This window comes from Artibeus jamaicensis, unplaced genomic scaffold, assembly GCF_021234435.1.
Source record: "Artibeus jamaicensis isolate MK-2021 breed Jamaican fruit bat unplaced genomic scaffold, CSHL_Jam_final contig_851, whole genome shotgun sequence".
In the NCBI taxonomy this organism is placed as follows: Eukaryota; Metazoa; Chordata; class Mammalia; order Chiroptera; family Phyllostomidae; genus Artibeus; species Artibeus jamaicensis.
Genome location: NW_026521986.1, coordinates 11,996,945 through 12,020,543, shown reverse-complemented (window position 1 = coordinate 12,020,543; position 23,599 = coordinate 11,996,945). Strand labels below are relative to the sequence as shown.

General features: G+C 47.6%; 1 protein-coding gene across 13 annotated transcripts in view; it reads right to left on the bottom strand.

The window, feature by feature from the left end:
* Positions 1-23,599, bottom strand: part of RGS6 (regulator of G protein signaling 6) — a 483,104-nt gene that overhangs the window by 74,131 nt on the left and 385,374 nt on the right. For all 13 annotated transcript variants that reach the window (XM_037127608.2, XM_053673234.1, XM_053673229.1 and 10 more), the window contains 4 exons: positions 10,630-10,680; positions 7,333-7,439; positions 6,057-6,108; positions 108-172 (listed from right to left, as the gene is read on the bottom strand). In XM_037127608.2, coding sequence (XP_036983503.1) covers positions 108-172; positions 6,057-6,108; positions 7,333-7,439; positions 10,630-10,680 — 275 coding nt within the window. The remainder of the gene's footprint in view (positions 1-107; positions 173-6,056; positions 6,109-7,332; positions 7,440-10,629; positions 10,681-23,599) is intronic.

The following is a 23,599-nucleotide window of genomic DNA, read 5'->3' as shown; positions in this document are numbered from 1 at the left end:
ATCTGGAAAGAATTGGGGTGTGGAAAAGGGAAAAATATGAGCTAAAACCAGTTGCAGATATGTTGTACTCTCCTCCCATACCCACTCAGGAAAAGAATCATACTTACTGCTTCATAGTCAGCTAATTCCAGCCTTGCTTTATTCTGCATTGTCCTCTTACAGAGATAGATGGCTGAGGGAAAAAGAGAAATTACAACACATGGAAAAACAGTGTGGTGGAATCACAAATCCATCCTTCTATGCACTCATCCATCCCCTCATCCATCTACCTATTTAGCCATCCAGCCATCCAGCCAGCCCAGCTGGCTAAGTTCCCAGCACTATGCTCTGAAGAACATGTTTCTGCGTAGAATCTATGACACCCCATCTCTAGGAATCTTTCTGCAGGTCAGGATCAGGCAAGGGCCCTATCTTCTAATTCAGACAACCCTCCTCCATCCTTCTCACTCTCCTTCACCCCAAACATGCTCCATCAGGGTGTTCTATCTCAAATATAACCATGTTACCCTCCTGCCTAAAAGGCCTGTATTGACTCCTCAGTGAGCTCGAAAGAAAGGCTGGGCTCCTGTGAGTAGCAGATTTGGTTCTTTAAGATCCAGTGTGCTTGTCTCCTCCTTTCTCACTAGGCATGTGAGACTACCAAACATCTTTCAGTTTCAGTCCCCTGTAAATGGGTCTGCTCCGTAAAAGCCCTTTCCTTCTCCCCTCTCCTTTCCCTCTGTCTATCTGGCCACCTCCTACTAATCTTTGAAAACCCAGCTTGGTGTTCCAGATGCTCGGTGTCACACCCATCCGTCCTCATCCATAGAACCTAATCCCAGTGCCCTGTAACAGTGGGATTACCAGACAGTGCCCTGCTTTATGCTGAAGGCTCTTCAAGGGCAGAGGCTGTGTCCTACCTAGCCCGGGGCCTGGTCTGCCAGTGGCGTCAGTGAACAGAGGGCAATTCAGGTCTCTCTTCCCAAGTGGAGGAAGGGTTCTTGGCCCTCGGTTGCCAGTTGACATTCTTCCTCAAACATGACCTTTATAACTTCCTACCTCTGCTCCTTTTGTATCTCCCTTTGTCTCCAGTGCCACACAGGCCAATCCAAAAAGGCAACAGGTAAGTGGTATGAATGAACAATAGAATAATCAGAGGGGAAGGCCGGAGAGGACCTATTTGTTGTTTGACAACTGAAGTACACTAGGATACTGAGTCAACTCCTGGCTGAATTAAACAACCTCCTCCACGTGGTCTGAAAAATCTACTGACAGCAGCCCAGGATATGCCGGAACCTTGTGGTTAGCAGCCTACTCCGTCTGCCCACAGCTCTGCTCACACCAGTCGCGTTGTAGGTGGATGAGAGTCAGTCGTGTTTGTTCTCAAATCTGCTTATGTTCGGCATGCCTGTATTTGACTAATGTCAGTGCCCTGAATATTACATATGCTGATGCAGTGAATGTGACAAGAGAGAGTTGTTCCTGTGAAATTGAACGGTTCAGAACAAACTTGATAAAGAGGAGTTGGCTAAGACAACAGCTGATGAATTTGGGGCAGGTGAGATAACTGAAAAAAAATGAGAAAAATTATAAGAATTTTCAGAGAGGTAAACATACAGGTTGTTTCAAAAGTGTTTTTAAATCCTTGATGTGTTTTAAAGATGCCCAAACTGGATGATTTATTTTGAGTGTGGTTTACTTAACAAAAAACCAAATTATTGGGACCCATAATCCAAGTGACTCTTTGGTTCTACTTTGAAAGGCTGCCAAATGAATATTCCTTTGTATATCTTACATTAATCTCAAGTCATTAAGGTGTGTCTGTATCATTTTTCATGATTCTCTATTTACCAACTTATTCAATGAACCAAGCAGCTACAGCTCTCCACTGTGTGGGATGAAGGCACCCCTTGGACCACCAGTTAGGCGGTCATTGGAACTGGGGGCAACCCAAAGCAGGAAGCTTGGCAGGTCACCGGCTCCGGCAGGCCTGGTCTGGACCACCCAGGAGCAGTGCAGGTCAGTGGAGGTGGTGGCTGCTTTAACAATGCCGCCTCAGACACATTTTGGATTGGTCAAATGTGAGACTCAAGAAAGTCTAAGTTGGATTAGGACTTTATTTAGGCAGAATCATCCTGAGAAATCTGCAACCTTTCTGGGTCAAAATGGGCCAGCTAGGTTATGAAGTATCAAGTACTATGCAAGGAATGGAAAGCTGGTACTGTTCCTGATGACCATGATTTACACGGTTGCATGCCTTCAGCTCACGTTCCCTGTGGCTGATGTTGCATATTAGGGAATCTGTTCACCAAAGCTATGGGGGGTAGGATGTAGCTGTTGAATGGACCTCTTCTTGGCCCAGGTCCTGGGCTTGTCTGTACTACCATGGTGCCTTCAACAGTGCTTGCTCTAACATCCAAGCAATCAAATGACTGCTGGCAACAGCAGCCAATCCTGTAACAGGGCATCTGGGAGACTGGCTTTAAGCTCAGATGTTGGTCTTTCTTGGATATTTAATTACTCATTAAAAAAATCTTTGTCTTCTTGCCCGCACATCGGGCACTGCTGCCTGACCCCATCACAAGCTCATGGTGTATCCCCATGACAAAAATAGAACATGTTACTGAGGGTGAACTGGTGGCTGCCAGAGGGAAGGGCACTTGGGGCTTGGGTGAAAGAGGTGAGAGGATTAAGAAGCACAAATTGCTAGTTATAAAACAGTCACAGGGATGCAAAGTACAGCATATGGAATATAGTCAATGATATTGTGACAACTATGTATAGTGCCAGTTAGGTACTAAAAATATAAGGGAGGGGATACTTTGTAAAGTATATGACTGTCTAACCACTATGCTGCAGACCTGAAACCAATACAAAATAATATTGAAAGTAAACTGTAATTAAAAATTAAAATGTAAATTGTCAAGAAGTAGAACACAAACAATTTATAGACAGAATGGATTCATGTGCTATGCGTATAATTAAACATTTAAAAAAACTTTTTTTTTTTAAACATTTAAAAAAACTGACCTCATCCTACTTCGATGTGCTTTAAAAAACTGACTCCTTTTCCAAACAGTCTTTACTAATGACGACATCATTATTCCTCAATCTCTTAAGCTAGGGAACATAGAAAGTATGTATTTCTCTATTTTCCCCATACCCAGGGATTACTTTCTAGAACAGTGGAAATTTAGCATTGCAAGTAACCTTGGCAACCATAAAGTGCAGACCCCTCATCGACAGCTGGGAAAACTAAGGGCCAAGAGAGGTGAATTGATTTATTCACGGGTTAGTTAGTGGAGGAGGTGGAAATAGAATTAAGGTCTAGTTCAGAGCTTTTTCTACTATGACATTCATTGTCCCATTTACTTGTTTATTTACCCATTAAAATTTTTATTGAATATCTCTTATGTGCCAAGCCCTGTTTTAGGTGTGGGGGAAATCACCCTAATAGCAGCTACCACGTATATGAAGCTCCCCGAATGCTGGGCACTTCCTGACATTCAGAGGTCTGCTTACTTAATTCTCATAATAATCCCATGGAGTGGGTTCAGTTATTATCCTCATTTCACAGATGAAGAAACCTTTTCAGGTCACTTTCCACTACTGGGGATCCACAATGGCCCCCTGAAACTGCAGGATCCATTCTAAATGTCTCTCCTTGCCCATGAAGGCTTTTAAAATAAATCTGTTGCTCTCAAACAATTCAACCTTCTCCATCTTTCTCCATCAACTTAAAACCTTTGAACTGCAGATCAGACTCCTCACTGTGCCCTTCTCACCCCCACCGTGCCACCTTCCTGGAATGCTTGGAGGGTATGACTGTGACTCACCTAAATCTGTGACAGAGCCCTAGACATGGAGTAGGTGATCAGGAAATGTTTGTTGAATGAATGAAAATTTCTGGTTTTTTGCCACTCCAAACCATACCTGTTTTGAATTCTTAGCCTCAGTTTCAGATTTTTCCTGGCAAAAGGGCCACTGCAGAACCAGTAAGATGGCACATCAGCCTAGGAGTAACAACACCAACCACCACTGTGGTTTTATAGACTTCCTACTACGTGCTGCATACCAGACCTCACCTGCATTTCACTTAATCCTAACAAAACAACACTAGGAGACAACTACTATTACCATTCTGCTTTTAAAATGAGGCAACTGTGGCACAGAGAGGTTAAGTAACCTGCTAAGATCACACAGCTAGTGGAGCTAGTCAATTTAGGGCCCACTGTGCTGAATTCTTGGTAAATACTTATCTTCTGACTAAACTGCTTTGGAAATGCTGTGAGTGATTTTGAATCCTGTACCTTAACTTCATCTGATTTGCCAGAATTGAGACATAGGGGTAAAAAAATAATTTTGCTTTAATGAGAGCCTGACATAAGTTGTTATTTCTCTTCCTATGTATGCTGCACACCTAAAACTATAAAATGGAGAAAACCTGTAGAGAAAGGGAAATAATGCCTGTTGTATGCAGTGGCAGATGGCCTATGCCTTATACTCAATATTTTAATCTTACTTGGGCCCAGTTATCTGGTCTACCATCCTCCCACTTTCCCTGTTGCCTGGAAAAGTGTTGGCTTCCACATTCACAAGGGCACATGGCTGCTGCATGAAACTGAGCTACAATTATTCAAATTTGAAGTTGAGCTTTTGTTAGCAAAATTTCAGCCTCAGAAACACTTTGTTTTATGAGCAGGCAAATGCAGCTCCCACTCTGAGCCAGGAGCCTTGTTGGATCCACTTCTCACATTATTTAGGGCACAGCACAGATCCAGAGGGCCCCACAATGCTGCCTGCAGACAGCTGATGAGACAGCAGAGGGGTCTGTCCTCTGGGTGAGGGCCCTTTTCCAGACTTGGAGACAGAACATCCGCATCCTGATTAGGCAATGACTTATCCACCTTCCGTCCTGAGGATTGCTTCCAACTGCTAGTTACCCCGCCCTCACGTGGGTAATCCTGTGGGTGTAGTTTATTGCATGGTTCTCCTGCACTGCCCCAACCCCTACACCACCCACTGCATCTAACTGCCTTGTGCAAAGGATCCTGCAAAGAGCCTGGGAGGGGCTGCAGGTCTCTCATCAGGGGTCCCAGGGCCAAGGAGAGCCACTGTGGGCCACCCAGTAGCTAAGTCAGCAATGAGTATGCTGCGCAAAGGGGTGGGTGCTATTGCGATGATGTCGTGTGTGGGACCAGGATAAGAACATGGGCCTTGGAGCCACTCAGTCTGAGGTCAAATTCTGCTGCCTCTGCTGAGTGTCTGCTAAGAACCTTTAATCAGGAACCAGAACCATCAGCAAATACTCAGCACCAGCTTTGCCTCTGGCATGCACTGGGGGATAAGAAAGTGATCTAGGTAGAACAGTGCCACCACCATGGGGCTTCCAGACAGGCAGGACACAGTGTGACGAGGGTGAGGAGGTGGCCTTTCTGGGCCTCAGGTTCTTTATCTGAAGTAGAGGGTCCATATCACTCCTTTAGAGGATTGGCACGTAGAAATAAAGTCTCCACGGAGAGTATATGGCAAGAGTCTAATGATCCCTCCCTTCACACAGGTAACTCCCCGCTTGCCCAGCTCCCATCTTCACCCCGTTTGTCGTTCTAGGCCAGGGTAAATGCTGCACACCCCTCTCTGGTCAGTTTCCATTTCCCATAAATTACAATGATCAAAAACACCAATGAGTTATCAATAAGCCTTAGCAAGTCTGTGAGAATAGAAAGGGTCAGAGGGAGGTGGCCTCTTGATCTAGTCCTCCCAGGAGGGAACAGTTAACAGCCACTGCTCTGTGTTGCCGGGGATCCTAGTGTTCCACGGTCCCACAGAATGGACACACTGGCCACCCCTGATAGACCTCTTCCTTCCTCGTTTCCTTCTGATGGCTGCATCTTTCGGGGTCCTCTGCCTTTTTTTCATTATGTGGAACAGGATGTTTATTAAGTGTCAAGTGGATGACAAAGGGCTAAGCAGGGTAGAGGGCCTCCTCCTCGTACACTGCAGTCACGAGACACCAGGCATTTGTCCTCTGTGTCCCCAGGGTGACCCTGAGTGTGGGCTGTGGCTGCCCTGCTCACCATAGTCAGTGTTTTCAGGCTCCCAGCAGTTCGAAGGCCAGAAGTACGGAGCCTGCAAAAGAGAAGAGGTGTCAGGACTCAGAAGCATGCCAGCGCTTGCTCGCCCCTGCCTAGGGGTCAGGGTCAGCCCTCCCCTGCACCCAGGACAGGCTCTGTCTCCATCTTCTTCATGCTGACAGCATAGCCCAACCCTCTCCTGTTCTTAACGCAGCTGAGGCCAGTCGACATTTTCATCTAGGTGTTGAGAAATGAAACCAGGTGAACAAAATAAATGAGAAAGTGGGAAACTTACTTTATAGGGCACAAATTTCTTATCCTGAGACTAGAGAAGTCTAACTACAGAGGTCAGACTGGCATGGTTTATTGGGTACAAGACCCAAGTTCCTGAATTTTGTCCCCACAAGGTCATATAATGAAGCCCTAACCCCCAGTGTGGCTGTATTTGGAGTAAGGGAGTAATTAAGGTTAAATGAGGCCATTAGGGTGGGACCCTATCCCATAGGGTTAGTGTCCTTATAAGAGGAAACAGCATCTCTCTCAAACACAACAAGCAGCAGCTGTCTGAAAGCCAGGATGAGCGTGCTCACCATAAACCAGACACGACTGACACCTTGATCTTGGACTCCCAACCCCCCGGACTGTGAGGAATGAATGCTTGTTGGGTAAGCCTCCCAGTCTGTGGTATTTTGTTAAGGTAACCTGAGCAGACTAAGATACCCTTTGGCCCTGTCCGAAGAACTCTGCTTCCAAACCCTTTGGTTTTGACCTTAATACAACCCCTTATCCTCTGCCCCAGATCTAGGACAGGATCTGAGAAAAACAGTGGAAAATGGGTGTGAAGGGTTAGTAGGTAGCAAATAGAAATGTCACATCAGGAAGTCAGCACGGTACAGTAGAAAGATCGAGGACTTTGCTATCAGGCTGACTTAGGCTCAGATCAGGGCTGTCTCTCAGATTCAGTAAGTGCCCCATTAATTCTCTGAATATCTCAGTTTTCCCATTTGTGATATTTGTCCTCTAGATGCTTGTTCTTCAGAATGAATGAGGAAATATACACAAATTGTCCAATAAATAGTAGGTTCTCCATGAGGGCTTTTTTTGTATTGCTTGGGTGAAGTAATAAATAGCCCAGACAAGTTTTCTTGGTTTTCCCAGAGCTGGTGGGAGGTAAGGGTTGCTCCCTTAAACACCCACAGTATTTGTATGTGGTTCTAAACTGAGATCAGAGGATGATGAGAAGAAAAGGTTCTTTGGGAAGAGGAACTGGCGGGCCTACCTGGAAACGATAAAAGGTGCCGTCATCCTTCAAGGTGAGGACGTGGTCCGAGATGGGGAAGACGTAGCCCTGGGCAGCTATGAGGCTTCCCAAGTGTATTGCTTCCCCTGTGGGGACAGGGTGTAAGGGAGAGAAGTAATGAGGAAGTTGTCAGAGTGCGGGGCTACTTAGCTGAAATGTCGGCTGTGAGAGCAGAAAGGCAACCGGAAGTCAATGTCACACCCCTAGATAACTGCATGACTGACGGACTGATGGGCAATTTCACAATATGTCTGCACTGGGCTGGGGGAAGATGTCCGTGGTTGGGAAGTGCTGCCGTGTGTCTGGGACTTCTCTGGATCCCCGCTGTGAGTCCGATATTGCTTTAACCTCCCCCACCACCAAGACTTCCAGAGGAAGGTGCTCACGGTTAAGATCACGAGACTTGGTGCAGATAAACTGGTACTTCACTGAGATATTTCATATAAAGTGCTGATCAGTGTCTGGTGCAGGGTCAGTAGTACTCATGAAATGCTGGCAGCTCCGATTCGTATTTTTGTTGCCATCATTTCTTATTACCCTCAGAAATGAGCATGTGACCTCCCTGCCTGTAGAGACTTTGAACTCACATGGAGTTCCCCGATGTGACAGTCCCTTCTCTTCTGAACATAAAGGAAAACCTCAATTTTGTGGAGAGCTGTGTCATGGGCAATGGCACAGAGAGGCCAATCGGATAAAAATATTTATATTTTTGCAACAATAAACATGTTTTGTTAATTTAGCACCAACCATAAATACATTCACATAAATCACTAGGAACTTATATTTATATGTATTCTGAGGAGAGCTAAGAAAAACAATAAATTGAAATGATTCTACCATGCATAATATAAAAGCATTCTTCACAAACATGAAAGTACTCTTACTGGTAAAAACTGATTTTTGGAGGTGGAAATTATGGACACCAAGAAGAGTCTCTAGGAATGATTAATTTCATAAGCTCTAATTTTTTTAAGTGACTTGTTTTGGTTTTACTCGTGGACTTTTCAAGAGGTTGCATATAATCCAGGTGTTCTGTTTTTTAAGAAGCACCTGGCCTGTTTCAGAAGGAACATACGCTTGTAACTGGTGGAATCGAAAGAACGGAGTTTTAGTTTACTCGCTTAGTGATGACCGGTTTGCTGTAAGAACCATGAGTCCAGCACGAAAAGGGGTGTTTCATCACCTGCAGCTGCTCCTTTCCCAGAAAAGGAGGAACAAACTCCAGTAAGAATGTGACTTTCCTGTCACCAGGCTGGGAGCTAGAACTCACTTCATTCTTGAGGAAAAAGGGCTTTTGCTTAGAAATGTGGCAGAGAGGAAGAAGAAAGAGAGAGAGAGTGGTGGGCGTGAGACGGGCTCGACTTCCAGGGCCTCTGTTTGTTTCATTGCCACACTTCTGTTCCCAGCTGGTGAACTGTTCTATTTTTTAGAAATGATTTTATTCATTTATTTTAGAGCGGGGAGGGAAAAAGAGAGGGAGAGAAACAGCACTGTGTGGTTGCCTACTGAAAGCCCCCTGCTGGGGACCTGGCCCGAAACCTAGGCATGTACTCTGATTGGGAATTGAAGCGGCAAGCCTTTGGTTTGCAGGCCAGCACTCAATCCACTGAGCCACACCAGCCGGGGCTAGTTGTTCTTAATCTTCTTAACTTCTCCTGCTGAACCACATCTAAAAGCCCCAATAGTTGTCAACACTTGGATGTCCTCTCAAGGGCATCAGAGTACATTGGACCTTCCAGCCATGACCCTGGTCATTCTGGACCTTTCACAGAAGCTTCTCACACCAGGGCCAGAGAGGATTCCTGAACCTATTCTCCTACCACCAGCTGGTTCAGGGTTCTCAGAATACTACTACTAACCGCGACTAACTGCTATTTCTGCTGTCAGTACTACTACGACTAACAACAATAATAAAATATGTCAGTAATAGAATGATTATTTTAGAAGGGTGAGAAAACAGTCTCTTGGAGGAGAAGAGACCCCTATGAAGAAAGGTGGTCCTCAGGTTAGCATTATAATCAAAAGAAATGTTGACTTTAAATACATGGAACTAAACTGTATTTTAGTCTAGTGTTAGTAGAGACCTATTTAGTCTAGGTTTTATTAGTGGACAGTCAGAAGAAGTCCAGGCTGCAAAAGAAAAACACGTACACGAGTCGATTCAGTTTCTTTCCTTAAAAGGATTAGCATGTAGGGTTTTCCCCTGGGGATGAAGAACTTGACTAGAATTAAGAGTTTTCACTAGTCATGAGAATGGTCATTAATCAAGGTGGTGAAAAAGGCTACTGTCACTTCCATTAATGACCTGCTTTTTCTGGCACTCAGATTTCTGGCAACTGCATTTAATCAAACTCTATGTAAATTGTACTGTTTTGTAGTCGATAGTATATTAGGAGCATCAGATTAAAATGCAGGAATGCCGGAGCTGACATCCTGACCCCAGCAAGGCAGCGCAGCTGGAGAACAGGAGGCACCTAGAAGGGGCACTTGAAAAAATCTTTAAAAAGCATAGCAATTGGAGGCCATTTAACTTGGGGCCAATAGGTCTAATCTGTAAGACCATCAGAATACAGATGTGCGGGTATTTATAAACACGAGTGATGGGCATCGGGAATACTCGGTTAAGACAGGGAGTGAATACATTCAGAAAAATATTAACTAACAACACATGGGTAATAAGCTATACTCATCTAGAATTTTCATTTTTCAGGAACTCCCTATTTTCTAATTAGGCTATGAAATAAAATTTAATGCTTATTTACTAGTGGGAGGACAGATTTGGAAACTATTTGGCCAGAGTTTTGTTGTTTTTCTGGTAAGGTTTTCCTAACTGAAATGCACAATTAAAGTTGAAAAAAAATCATTCCTTCACTACTTGCAGAAGCAGAAAACAGAAGGCATCTTGGCAAATAATTAAACATCTTAATTGTGGATCAGGCAATCCAATTTTAAGAACGGCTCTCAAAAGCTGTTCCATAACAGCACTACAACTTATCTTTAATTGCTGTGGCTAATGAGAATTCATCTCATTTCACATGTTATTGTATTGGGCTCAGTGGCTGCTCGTTTTCTCAAAGGGTGGTTTAAATTTAAAGATAGATATTCAGTAGAGAAAAATAAATCAATTTCATTTGTAAGAAGAGTGACCCTACATTTTAGAATTTGCATTTAGAAGCCCAGTTCTCAGGAGGGTAGGAAAATCTAGTCTGGAACTTGGTTATGGGATGTTTACTGATATGGTATCAGTAAACAAAGTCGGGATCGAAGGTTAAGTACCTGGGTCTTCGATGAAAAGGTTCTTCATGAGCCACTGCACAATGTCAGTACCTGCAACGATAAAGCGATTCGACTGAAGATCTCGAGGGTGCTAAGCCCCGTGGCAGAAGAAATGTGTTCACCTAAGAGACTCCTAATTTGCATGAGCACACACCTGGAGAGCTGCTTGTCTATCCAGCAAACTCTTTCCACCCATCACTTCACCTCCACAGTCATAATCCCATCTTTTCCAAAAAACCTTCACTCTGATCACTAGAACAATCTTGTGTCCATTTTTCCAGGGAGCACATGGAAGGGGACTTCCTGCGAGCAGAGACTTGGATGACTTCCCCAAGGCAAACTGGTGAAGTTTGATCACGCTGGCCCTCAGGCCATTTCCTGTGGGAAGAGGTATCTTCAGCTCCCTACCCTTTACTGAGAAGGGCTGACCAGGTTCCTCAAAGAATCTCTAATTTCTTCCATCATGGGCCCATCCTGTGGGAACACTTCAATATATTTGCCTATCACCTGGGCCCACGGCTCGATTACACTTCCAGACTCTCCTGCAGTGGGCCGAGTTCTGACAGTGGCAGTGACCTATGCCCCCTCTAGACCCGGACCACACAAACTCCCACATGACCTTCCACAGCCCCATACCCTTTTTTCCCATCTGTTGGCTGAATAGAGAAATCATCAAGGGCCCTGGGCGGGCAGAGCCACAATGTGGAAGGAGCCTGGGATTCTGAAGAACCATGAAAATTGATGTCCATTTTGGGTCTGACCCGATTGAAAGTTTGTCGTGTTAACCCCCCCAAATGTGGGGCTTACCTATTTTGGCATCTAGTATTGTCTTAACTAATATAAAATCTTAAGAGTCAGAAGGAACTTTTAAAGCTGATCTACTCCTGCCCCAGTCAATACATGAGTGCCATCTGCAACGCCCTGGACAAGTGGTACTGTGATCTGCATTTAGAAAACCCTAGAACCTCGGAACTCACAAAACCCCTCCTAGCCAGCCTGTCCCAGTTAAATCATCTCTGACTTCTATGAGCAGAAACACAACTTCCTCTGTGACTTACTCTCTTTGGCCTCGATTTTGTGTTCTGATACTAGAAACAAACCCAGACCTCATTCTGCGAGACAGCTCTTCAAATATTTGGGTAGTTCACCTAACACACTGTCAAAGTCTCCTCGAGTGCCCCCTCCAGGGGAAGCATGCCTGGGTCCCTGGCTGCTTCCTTGCACGCCAGGCCCTGCAGTCCCTCCCCATTTCGGTCCCAATTCCCTTTTGTTTACCTCCCTTGGGCAATGTGGCACCTAGAACCAGTGTTTTGAAGGGCAGCACAGTTCACAGGGGATAGAGGAGTCCAATTTTCTGGTGAATTCTGCACTTCGGATCAGTCCACCTTTGTCACCCCCACACCTCACTGTAAATGAGTGCAGACCTTTGAAGGTGGCCTTGTCTTTTCACGACGGGATGTGGGATTAAAAAAACAGCTTGAAAGGGCAACGTTTCTAGACATCCGGGTCTTGGCGTGGGTCTGAAGCTTGATGGGAGGGAGAGGGCCTGCCAGTAGCTCCCCTGGGATAGATGCCCAGCGCAAAGGCTGGAGAACCGGCAGAGGGGTCTGGCTACTGCACTCAGAAATAAGGTTTCCAGAAATTTGACTGGTTGCCAGTGGGGAGACCAGGTCAGGCCCGAGTGCCTAGCCTTTGTGCTTCTCTCTGGCTCTCTGGAATGTCAAGGTTCAATGAACCCTGCACAGGAAACTGCCAGGGTCCCATCCTGCTCTTTCTGTGCACCCCCCAACCCCCCAGCACCAGCCTCCTGACATGGGCCTGCAAGCCCCTCAGTTCCCAACCTCAAAAGCAGGACTTCTAAGCTTTTCCTGGCTCTGGCTCCGGGCTGACGTCTATGAGCTAAACTTTGCATCCAAAACTCTCCTCCTCATTCACATTCTTTGAGAGCGAGGGAGAGTGTGTCTGTGTGCTTGCGCGTGTGGGTCCGTTTCCGCCAAATTATACAAGTTCGACATTTGTCCTCGGAAATGAAGAACAAAGCAGAAATCAAATAAGAACTGTAATCCCAAGTTGGGGGTGGGGGAGAGACTCTAACCTGTTTTTTCCTCAAAAGAAAAATAGTTCTCTTTTGTGGGTTGCCTAGAAACGGAGAGGTTTCCAGCATCAGCAACAGCTCTCCCCGGGGCAGGCGGATTATCTTTCTGCTGAGCTGGCTGAACCATTATTTATCACCTGCCAAGACTGATTACTCACCCTGGGACAATGACAGCCCTTCCTTTCCCCTGTTAATTACTGTCATCATTAATATCCATGTCACTAATTAGTATTCATTCACATCGAAACCCCTTCCTCGCTATCATATCCGTTCCCCCTCCACCGCACCCCAGCCTGCGGCACTATTGTCTGGATTTCTACCCGCTTTTGGCTTTCTGGGCTCAGTGTCTGGCCTAATTGTCTCCCCAGTCCACCGGGCCCCATTTGCATTCACAGAGCTGAAGGATCCTTGAAACACTTTTTTTTTTCTTTTTTGGTAAAAATGGGAAAGTCACAAAGGCCTTTTTCCTTTTCTCCTAGCACTGTGGGGACCACAGGCCTCGGTTCCTGGTCCCCAGTGCTGCCACTGTGACAGTTAGGGTCTCCATCTGGGGACTGGTGTGACTGCTGCCTGGTGGAGGGCCACACTGCCGCCCGCAGTCCTGGCCCATCGCCCTCCAGCGGCAGCAGCACCCACCTCCCCACCAGCCCCCGGAGGCCACGGGCACCCCGTGGTGGCGTCAGCAAACACCACGGTGCCTAGGGCTGCGGACACTCTCCTCCTGCAGGCGTGGGGCGTTCCAGGCTTCCGAGAACTGAGCCAGAGGGGCCGGCCACCAGCCTGGTGGCAAGAGGAAACCATTGCAGGTTCAGTCAGGCCCAGGAAGAAGCCAGGAAGAACGATCTGTCACAATACTCTTTCCATGAGAAGACCTGCAACGCTTACAATGCTTAGAATCAGATGAGAACAGTCCAAATAACCATCAGGAGAAACCACTCTCCTTTTCTTTCTCTTTCCTTTCCTCTTTCTTTCCACCCTTCCCCAGTCATTCTTTCCATCTTATTATAAAATGAATTTCAAAACGATTATTTTTCCATTCTGTCTGCAATTCATTGTTGAGCTTTGGAATCATTTGTGGGTTCTGGTTCTGGTTTTAGTCAAGGCGCCCTGCCAAGGGCTAAAAATCACCATAAAAACTTGGGAGCAGATCTGGGAGAGTCAGCCTCTACGCCCAAAGGTCCTAAAACTCTTGGCTTAAAGGTGAGGTGAATTTATCAGCATGCATTTCAGGGGTATCTCTGAAATACACCGGAAAGCACCTGAAACACTTCTTCACAATCCAGTGGTTTGTTAGCATATTTATGTACATACATATTATGGGTGGGCACGATTTAAGTATCTATAAGTATTATATATATGCATTTCAATTATGGTATTATATATAATTATGTTTATTGGAAGGGTTTTTAGACACAACTCAAAAGTTCTATAGTAGGAGATTGTATAGATTATGGCTCATTGTACACTAACTATTTATTGAACACCTGTTATATTAAATAGAAAAGCATACTAAAAACTGTACATCATAAAATGATATTTTACAATAGAAAATATGTACTTGCATTTATTTTATTTATTTATTTTTAAATATTTTATTTATTTATCTTTAGAGGGGAAGGGAAGGAGAGATGGAGAGAAACATCAATGTCTGGTTGCCTTCTCATGAGTCCCCTGCTGGGAACTGGCCTGCAACCCAGGCATGTGTCCTGACTGAGAATCGAACCGCGATCATGTGTTTCGCAGGCTCGTGCTCAATTCAGTGAGCTACACCAGCCAGGGCTCTACTTGCATTTATATTCTACTAGTCACACATAATGGATATATGCAGGAGGGAGAAGAAAAGTTCTGGAAGTGCACTTAAACTGCTAACTTTAGGTTATCTTGGGGCAGGGGAGGGTGACATTATAGGGGTTTTCTATTCTTTACATTTCCTTATCCCTGGAGTTCATAGAAAGTAATACATTATTTTGCACTGAAAAAAATACTTTTCATTTTAAAGAGCAGGGAGGAAAGACCTGGCCTCTGAGACTAACGTGGAGAATCCGGGCTGCAGACTCAGAGAGGAGAGAGCAGAGGGAACAGGAGCCCTGCTGCACCAGCTGCACCAGCCCCACCCTGCTGCCTGCGGCTCCCCAGGGAAAGCGCCAGGGGACAATGACGGAGGCAGGACTCGCACAGCGGCCTTTTCCCAGAGGAGTGGAGAGTGTGAAGGTCTCCCCCGGGCCTCAAACTGGGCCCTCCCTCTGGCCATCTGACCGGGCCCAGAACCTCAGCGTGGTGTTTTGTCGATTCTCCCGGACTGTTCCCCATAGTCCTGGACGGAGGGAGACAACCTGCCTGACCCCTCTACCTCCGCCCATGGCTTCCTGTTTGCTTCCGTGGAGTAAGACTCTCCATCTCTCCCCGGAGACCTCTGAAGTGGTAGTAACTCTAGATCAACAGGAACTGGATTTGAGGAAGCTGGTAAGATCTTCCAATATTTTAAGGAGTTCTCTTTCCGGTTTGGGGGAGAGACCCTTATTATAAAAGGGTTCTATTCTGGCCTTTGTCTTCAGGTGTTTTAAGTTGGCACAAAGATTTAGAGATATTGATCCATGGAACTGCTTCCCAAATAAGTCAGATCATAAGCAGATCCTACAAGAAACACTCCCTCCCTCCATTCTTCACAATCTGAGCCCAGATTGTATCAATCCGAGCCCAGACTAAATTATGCAAACTTGATAAACAGACTTGCTCCAGTCACCTGCAAATTCTAAGTTACCTTAAACTTGGTAGTGTATGTATCATCATATTGGTAACTGAAGCAATTGATAACTTACTTATGAATCCTCACCATTAGGAAAAGATACTTCCATTTGAGTCAACGGTTCCTGGAGCCCAGCAAAAGGTAAGATGGTTCCTACTCCTCGGTCAAGGTTATGACTCAGTCTGACACTGGATTCTCACAGACCTGCCAAGGTCTCAGCTGCACCTGTGTGTGAAGAAGGCGGCTTTATGCCAGCTCATCGAGCATGTAGGTGCCAACGCTCCTGAAAGGGGAGCGACATCCTGAGTGCCTACTGTGTACCAGGCCAGAGTGTGCACTTGACCCTGTTAGCACGTACCATCCTGACAGTAATCGTGTAAGATATAGTAACTATTATACCCATTTAAAAAACGAAGCCCAGAGAGGCCCAAGGCCACCACACCCTAGCACCTATCACAGCAAAGGTTGAAATCCATGCCCTCTCATGCCAAATATTACTTCTGCTGCACCATCCTGCTTCTCCTGCCTCCGAGTAACTTTCTGAATACTGCCCAGAAAAATCGGAAAAGGGATGCTCCGCACTCAGCTTCTCCCCCTGAAGGAGAGACATTAATTTAGTGATAATAACAATTGCTACTCTGTGGTATTATTTATTGAGCACTTTCTATATTCCAGACTTTGGAATAATCCCATTATAATAAGCCTGTGATGTAAATAAATTATTTCCTTTTTGTAGATAAATTGAAGGGCATTCTAAAAGAGGACCGTCTTTATAGTTTTAGACCTTTCTTTTATGCCTTAGTTGAAAAAAAACCTTTAAAAAATGCAACAGTTAGCTAGCAGAGAAAGCAAGAGGCACATTAAACTGGGCTTTGGAGGGGGGCCCATGACTCGCTGGCCGCAAGACAGAAGCAGATGAGGAAGGGCCTCGTGGCATTGCTGGGGCGGACTGTTCCGTCCATGGGTTGAGCTCTTCCCAGGAAAGACGTGACAGATTTAACAGATACACACTTGCTTACCGAGCACGTGAAGTGGTAAAACAGTGTTTACAGAGTCAGACAGACTTGGGTTTGACTCATGCTCTGGCATTGCCAAACTCTGTGACCCTGAGCAGGTTTCTTGGCCGCCACCCACCTACTCTCCATTTCTTCACGAGTCAGCTGGAGGAAAGAGAGGGTTTTGCTGAAATGGACTGTTTGCTATCAGGCTGCCTGTCTCTTTGTGCCTTCATTTCCCCAAGTGAAAGTGAGGACAACAATGATGAGACCTTCCGCACAGGCTGGGAGGGTTGAAGGAAAGGCTGCACGTGTGGTGATGCTTGGGTGCTGGCCCACAATTATGGTAACGCACATTAGCCACGGATTCAGTCCATGTTCCAGGACCCTTGTACTGGAGCCAAGGGTCTGACCGAGTCATCCGCATGACTTGGTTCATCTGCATGGCCGGGAGAAATAGCAGCAAGGTGAAAGTCATGTGTTATCTGTCTGCTTTTTCATTCTAGGCCTTAGAGAATCTCAAGTGTCTTCTGATGTTTTAGGAAGGGATCTGCTGACAGCTTCTTGGACGGAAGGAGAAACGAAGGCAGGCGTGGCAGGGAAGCTTTGGGAGCCTGATGGGGCCTCAGTGAGGGAGTGGGTCCCCTTTCTGGTGCTTTTCTGCCCCTACCCCCTGGGAGTACATTTCCTGGAAATTGAGGGTGGAAAGCCAAACAGGTGCCCTCACCCCTGTCATTCAGTCGAATGTAGCAAACTGAGCATCACTCTGGTTCTGTGACCGAGTTACGCCCTCTTCTCCCTCCCTCTCTCCTTGGCCTCATGGACCAGCTTTTCACTCCCAGAAGGCACTTTGCTCTGTCCCACTGCAGGGCCTTTGCACACACTGTTCCCTGGGCCGCCAATGCGCTCCCCTTTCTCCAGTGCACCACTCCCTCCCACTGACTCCCTTAGTTCCCTGGCCCTGCCTCCTTGGGAAAGCCTTCACAGCTCTCCACGCCAGGTCCAGGCCCTCTGGCTCTCATCTGCAGCGGTTGGGTTCCTTCTGGAGCACTTGTCTTGGTTTGGGATTAGACGTTTATGATGTGCTTATTTGATCAGTGCCTGCCTCCCTCTCTGTCTTAGTTTCCTGCAGCTGCTGTAATGAAGTACCACAAACTGAGCAGTGGAAACAATGAGAATTTATTGCCCCACAGTTCTGGAGGCCAGACGTCTGACATCCAGGTGCCGGCAGGGTTGGTTCATTGAGGGCCGTCTGGGCGAGTCTGTTCCGTGCCTCCCCTGCCACGACCTGCACCCCATTTCTGCTGGTTTGCTGGCAATCTTTGGTGTCCTTGGCTTGCAAATGCATCACCCCATCTCTGCCTTTATCTTCACCTGGCCTTCCCCCTGGGTGTGTGCCTCTGAACCCAATTTCTCCCTTTTCATACAGACACCGGTCATAGTAGATTAGGGCACACCCTAACCCCTAACTAGCTCGTCTTAACTGATGTGCAGTGACCCTGTGTCTAAATAAGGTCGCATTCTGAGGTATTGGAGGTTAGGGCCTCCACAGATGAACTTTTGGAAAGACACAGTTCAGCTCGCAGCACTGGCTACGCTGCAGCTCTGAGTGAGGAGGGCTGGGTGATGCTGTGTTGCCTTCGGCACCAAGCACAGACCTGGCATGCAGTGGGGGGTTAGTAAAGGCTTGCTGACCAGTGGTTATATTCAAATAGACACCACATGCTATATATCCATCCATATATACCTATTCACTGCATTTTAAAAAATTCTTTCAATTTTTTGTGGCCCATGGAAACCTCATCACAGACCAGCGCCGACCTTGGATGGGCATTTGCAGCCACTGCTTTAGATGACAGGTTCGGGGTTTTTCATCCATCAACGTTATCTTCTTTCAAATGTCACTTTTTTCTTTTTGCAAAAAGAAGTCTCAAAAAAAATGAATGCATTAAAAAATGTTGGGTGGCAATTCAGACTGACTTTTTTTCCCCTCATTCAGTGCTGGATGTCGGTGAAAGAGAACAGCGAGTAGAAGGGAAGGTGAAGTCTTCCAGTCTCACCCGCAGGGTCCGAAAGACACTGGCAGCTGCTGTGTGTCTGCTGCCCCTGCTGCCGCCCCACCGGCTTCCAAACCGCAAAGTTCATGCTGTCTTGTGACTGGCTTTGGCCGTGTGCGATTCTTGCTTCTTAACAGGATGCCTTCTGTATCTGACTTGGTTTTGAACAAGTTGGAGGCATTAAATCCAGACACATGGGGTATGATTTTGAACCCAGAGATGCCCAAGCATCACTGCCTTATCCAGTCTTAAACCAGGCCCCGCCAGGGCCACCTCCCTGCGGTCTTCCAGCAGGCCTGGCGGACTGGCTCGCCCATCCTCCATGGCCATGTGGCAACTGCGCCCCCAGAGCCCAGTGGCCTGCACAGCAGGAAAGACAACCAGCAACCAGCTGATGGAAAACCCCCAGTGGGCCTTCCCCCCCAGCCCTTGCGCTTCCGCCTTCTCTGAAATGTAAAGCTTCCGTGCGCATTATGAAAAATAATAGGGGGCAGGAGACCAGGCGAGGTTATTACAAACTCATAAATCAACCAGAGGCTCCGAGGGTTGCGGTGAGGCGTCTGGAACGGGCTCCCCCGGATAGTTATCTCGCCCCAGCCCCCACAATTGATTCATAACCTCATAACCCTCCTGCGTCCGAATCCCAAGTCTTCTATCTAATTGTCAGCAGCCGAGTACATGATTTGCAAGAGGATGTGGGCAGTGGCAGATGTGGGGGTGGGGAGAGATTAGTTTTGTCAATCAAAAGCATCCAGGGCGAGGTGCAGTGGGCTCAGGATTTAGCCCAACGATCAGCTTATTAAAGAAAAGGCTGAAAGTGGCTGCACTGATCTGGCCTCAGTGCTGTGGGGGGTGGGGAAGGGAGGATCGAGGCCACTGTGGGTGTGACCTCTGTTCTCTGAGGGTGGTGGCCACTGATGCCTGCCTTCTACTCAGTCCAAAGGCAGGGATGGAAAAGTACGCAGCTGTGGCTTTGGGGAGAAGTGATCTCATGCCAGGTGTCCAGTGGCATTGGAGAGCATTATACATATTTTGAAGGCTGCTGAGCATTTCCTGGAGGGCTGGAGGGGACCAAGTGGCCGGAAGGCATCAGAAACTCGACTGCCTTCCAGCGTTGTCTGACAGGCCTCTCATTTGTGCAGATTTGAATCGACAACATGGTTCTTGGACATGTTATATTTAAATTAATCTGTGGGACTCAGGCTTTCTTGAGGGGAGCAGGAGAGTCAAGAGGCAGCCTTTGTGACGCCCAGGTCTGCAGGCTGTCGTCAGTGACCTGGAATGGGATCCGCCCACCCCCAGGGCAATGATACTGACAAACGTCCGCAGTGTGCTTCAAGGCTTAGGCCTGCAAAGTGCACAGGACGTGTGAGGTGTGCCAGCAGGGAGTGTGAGCAGGCCGGGTTTCGAGCAGAGTCTGGGACACGGGTTCTTAGGCAAAGATTGCGTTGGCATTGCACTGGTTCCGGTTCCGGTTCCCTGGAGCTCCATCTCGGAGACGTGGACTTGGTTTTTGTAATCACTCAGACCTGGGTTCAAATCCTAGCTACTCAGTTACTCTGAGCCCATCTACCCACCTGCAGAGTGGGGTCACTCACAAAATCTACTCTAGATTCTGTTTTAAGTATAAGAACGAGGATGCGGCACAGACCTATGGTGCAGCCCCTGGCCCTGACTGGGGCACCCCATCGAATGTGGGTGACTCTCTTTCCTTTGTCACTTAACTGATGCACACCCTCCATCTGTTCAGAGTGGAGTCTAGCGTGGAGCTGGTCTCCTGGGCAGAGCCCCACCTTACAGCTAGGCCTTTCTGCCCCCTTGTCCCCAGGACAGTTTGGAGCTTGTTCTAACTTGGCTCTCTCAAGTAGCTCAGTTCCATGCACACAGATGAGCCCATCCTTCCAAAGATCAGTCTGGGACCTTCTCCCTCAGCAGAGGATTTACTCCCGGACCAGTTTCCAGTTCTTGATGCCGAACATCTAAATGGACCCCAAGGAACCCCGAGCTCTCTCTCCGTCTCAGCTCCCGCCAAGCCCTCAGCCTAGCTTCTCCCCTGGGAGTAGCCAGGAGGCAGGTGGCCTGGGTGAGAATTCAGGTCCCCCTCCTGCCAGCTCTGTGATCTTGGGGATGTGCCTTGACCTTCCTAAGCTGCAGTTTCTATAAGATACGAGAAAAGCACAGTCTGAGAGCATGAACATGAGGATAACGCTTGTAAAAGGTTGACCCCGTGTCCTTCGGCATGCAGCACATGATCAGTGAATGGTGACCGCATCGCGATGATCACGGCCATTATTCCGACTGGAACACTGCCATCCATTTACCTACAGTGAGAATAAGATGGCTCTGTTCTTAAACAAAAGTGCACTCGGGGGCTGCAGGGGCCCTGGCTGGGGTATTTGCGGGGTGCTATGGGGCCACGGACTGGGGGCATCCAGTTCCAGCTGACTCAGGGTCAGGAAGCAGTTCACAGAGAGGAAGGTGCGTGGAGTCAGTGGGGACAGTGGGAGAAGGGGGCCGAGGAGCACTGGATGTACAGCCGAGGGCTCTCACAGAGCAGCGTGAAGCAGCCTCACCAGGGATGCTGTGTGACGTGTGACATTTGCGTCCAGATCCAGGTGGTCGAACAGCACGTCTTTGTGAGAGGGCAAGGGGTCCTAGGAGGGCAAAAGGCACCAGCATGCGCTGGCTCCACCTGTGTGTAAAGCACTGTGCTGGACGTCAGAGGCTGAGATCCAAGCATGAGTCAGAAGAACCCAGCTTAAGAGCTAAAGGCAAAAGACCTCAGAGCTGCTGAGTGATGATCTCATGGGTTCCCGGCATCAGGATGGGGCCTGTCCCTCCCTCCGCCCCTGTTCTCATCCTGGGGCTCATGGCCCCAGACAGCATTGCGGTGAACCCTCCCTGCAGTCCGCCTCTGGTAGGTGGTATGCAGCTGGGCCAGTCTGCAGCCTCTGCTCCTCCACTCTCCATCACTGTCTGGGGTCCAGAGCCCCTTTCAAGCTTCACTGAGGCCCCCCAACCCAGAAGGGCTTGTGTGCAGCATGGTAGCCCACCACTGTCTCCCCAGCTCCCCATCTCTCAGCCGCTTTAGGCTTCTCTGGGGTCTGCTGACATCTTGTCTCTCCAGAATCCCTCACCTTGACTCTACCACGAACAATAGCCCTGAGTGCCGAGGGCAAAGAGCTGGGGGGCCTGAGGGTGCAGGGTTGTCCGGGACCACTAGACAGAAGTGGCGGCGGGAGTGAGTGGTAGGAGCTGGTCAGGGGCCTGCAATGTCCTGAGCCTGCTGAGGACCGGTGGGGGCCCTGGATAACCAGAGGCGGACAGGACGGTCATCAGGGAGAGCCCAGGGCATGTCCACACTGGCCCCGTTCCTACCCCACTCTTTCCTCCCTAAATCCTTTTCTCCTTCAGGCCTTTAAATAGGGGATCAGAGTCTGGCTTTGGAGGACTTGAGAGAAGAGTGAAGCCAGCCATTGGAGATGGAGGGGGGCTGTTAGCGTCTTCAGGCCAGCCCTCCACACCTGCCTTTCTGGTTTCTGCAGGCCAAGTTCTTGGTCAATAACACACCCACATGTGGGGAGAGGGAGGGGCCCTGAGGGGAGGAGAACAAGGTCCCTGAGGCCTGCTATGGCTGGCTCCCTCCTTGTCACTTCCTACGTGTCTCATCCCAGTCCTCTCTGTCCCCTAGATAACAAACATCTGATGAACATATTAAAGAACGTCGTTCAAGATCAATAATTTGCATTTTGGTGTATCTAATAACTATGCTGTGTTTTTCTTACAGAGGTTGGTTTTGATGGCGCTGGTTACTTCTTGGGACTACTTCTGAATCTTGATAGCAAGACAGGCCCGATTATTGGTGTGGGAAGTTACCTTGCCATTTACTGTTGTAGACTGTGTATGTCAGAAAACTGGGGGCCAATGCACAGCCTTATTTTAAGTTATTCAGGACTAGAACCTGATACATCAGGAGCCCCTTCCTGCCCATCCTGATTCTCCTGGAGGTATCATAGTCCGATATTGGCCAAAGCTCCGAAACGACGTTAGAAGCTCAGGTTACTACTGAGGCCCTATGGCTTAGACTGCAGGCAGGCAGAACTGAAGGCTGGGGTCTGACCGATGTGCAATGAAATCACTGCTCCTCTTTGAAAACCTTTTCTCAGCATGGCCATGTCCATGCTGATGAGAAAGTAGTAGACTGAGAGACCCAGATTTGGAATGTATTAAGAAGAGAGTTGTGTGTTGTTTTGATGGATTTGGATTAGGTTCAACTGGACATGGCAGATAAACAAAATAAAACAACAAAAAAATCCCAACAAGATGACAGTAGTTTAAGATAGAAATGTATTTGTAAAAGACGTCTGGAGATGGCTACATGGGGACCTCAGGAATCGTGTTTTAGTGTTTCACTTCTGCCTTCCCAGAGCTTGGCTTCCACCCCCAAGGTCACCTTATGGTTCAGAATGTCCGCTGGAGCATCAGCCATCACATCCCAACTTTAGGCAAGAGGAAGAAGGAAAGGCAGAAAAGCTAAAGAGTGACTCTCCCAATAGAGACACCTTCCTTTAACCGTAGTTTCCGGAAGTCCAATTTTCTACATATACATTGTGCTACACAGAACAATACCCCCTCCCTAAAGACATCCACATTTGAATCCCTGGCACCATGTCTATCTACCTTCCATGGCCAAAGGAGACAGAATTACAGTAAGGCCCTCAAGATGGAGAGATCACCCAGGAGTATCCAGGTAAGACTGATGCAATACAGGATCTTTATAAGAGAGAGGTAAGAGTGTTGGGGTGGGGGGTGAGAGAGAGAGAGAGAGAGAGAGAGAAGAAGAAGAAGAGGAGGAAGAGGAGGAGGAGGAGGAGGGACAGGGAGATGAGGAGGAGGTGGAGAGGGGTGTGTGTGTGTATGTTGGGGGGAGGGCACTGGCTATCTGCTGACTTTGAACTTAGAGGAAAGGACCATGAACCAAGGAAGGCAGGCAACCTCTAGAAGCTAGAAAAGGCCAGGAAACAGATTCTCCCCTAGAGCCTCTGAAAAAAATGTAGTTCTTCCTTAATCTTAGCCA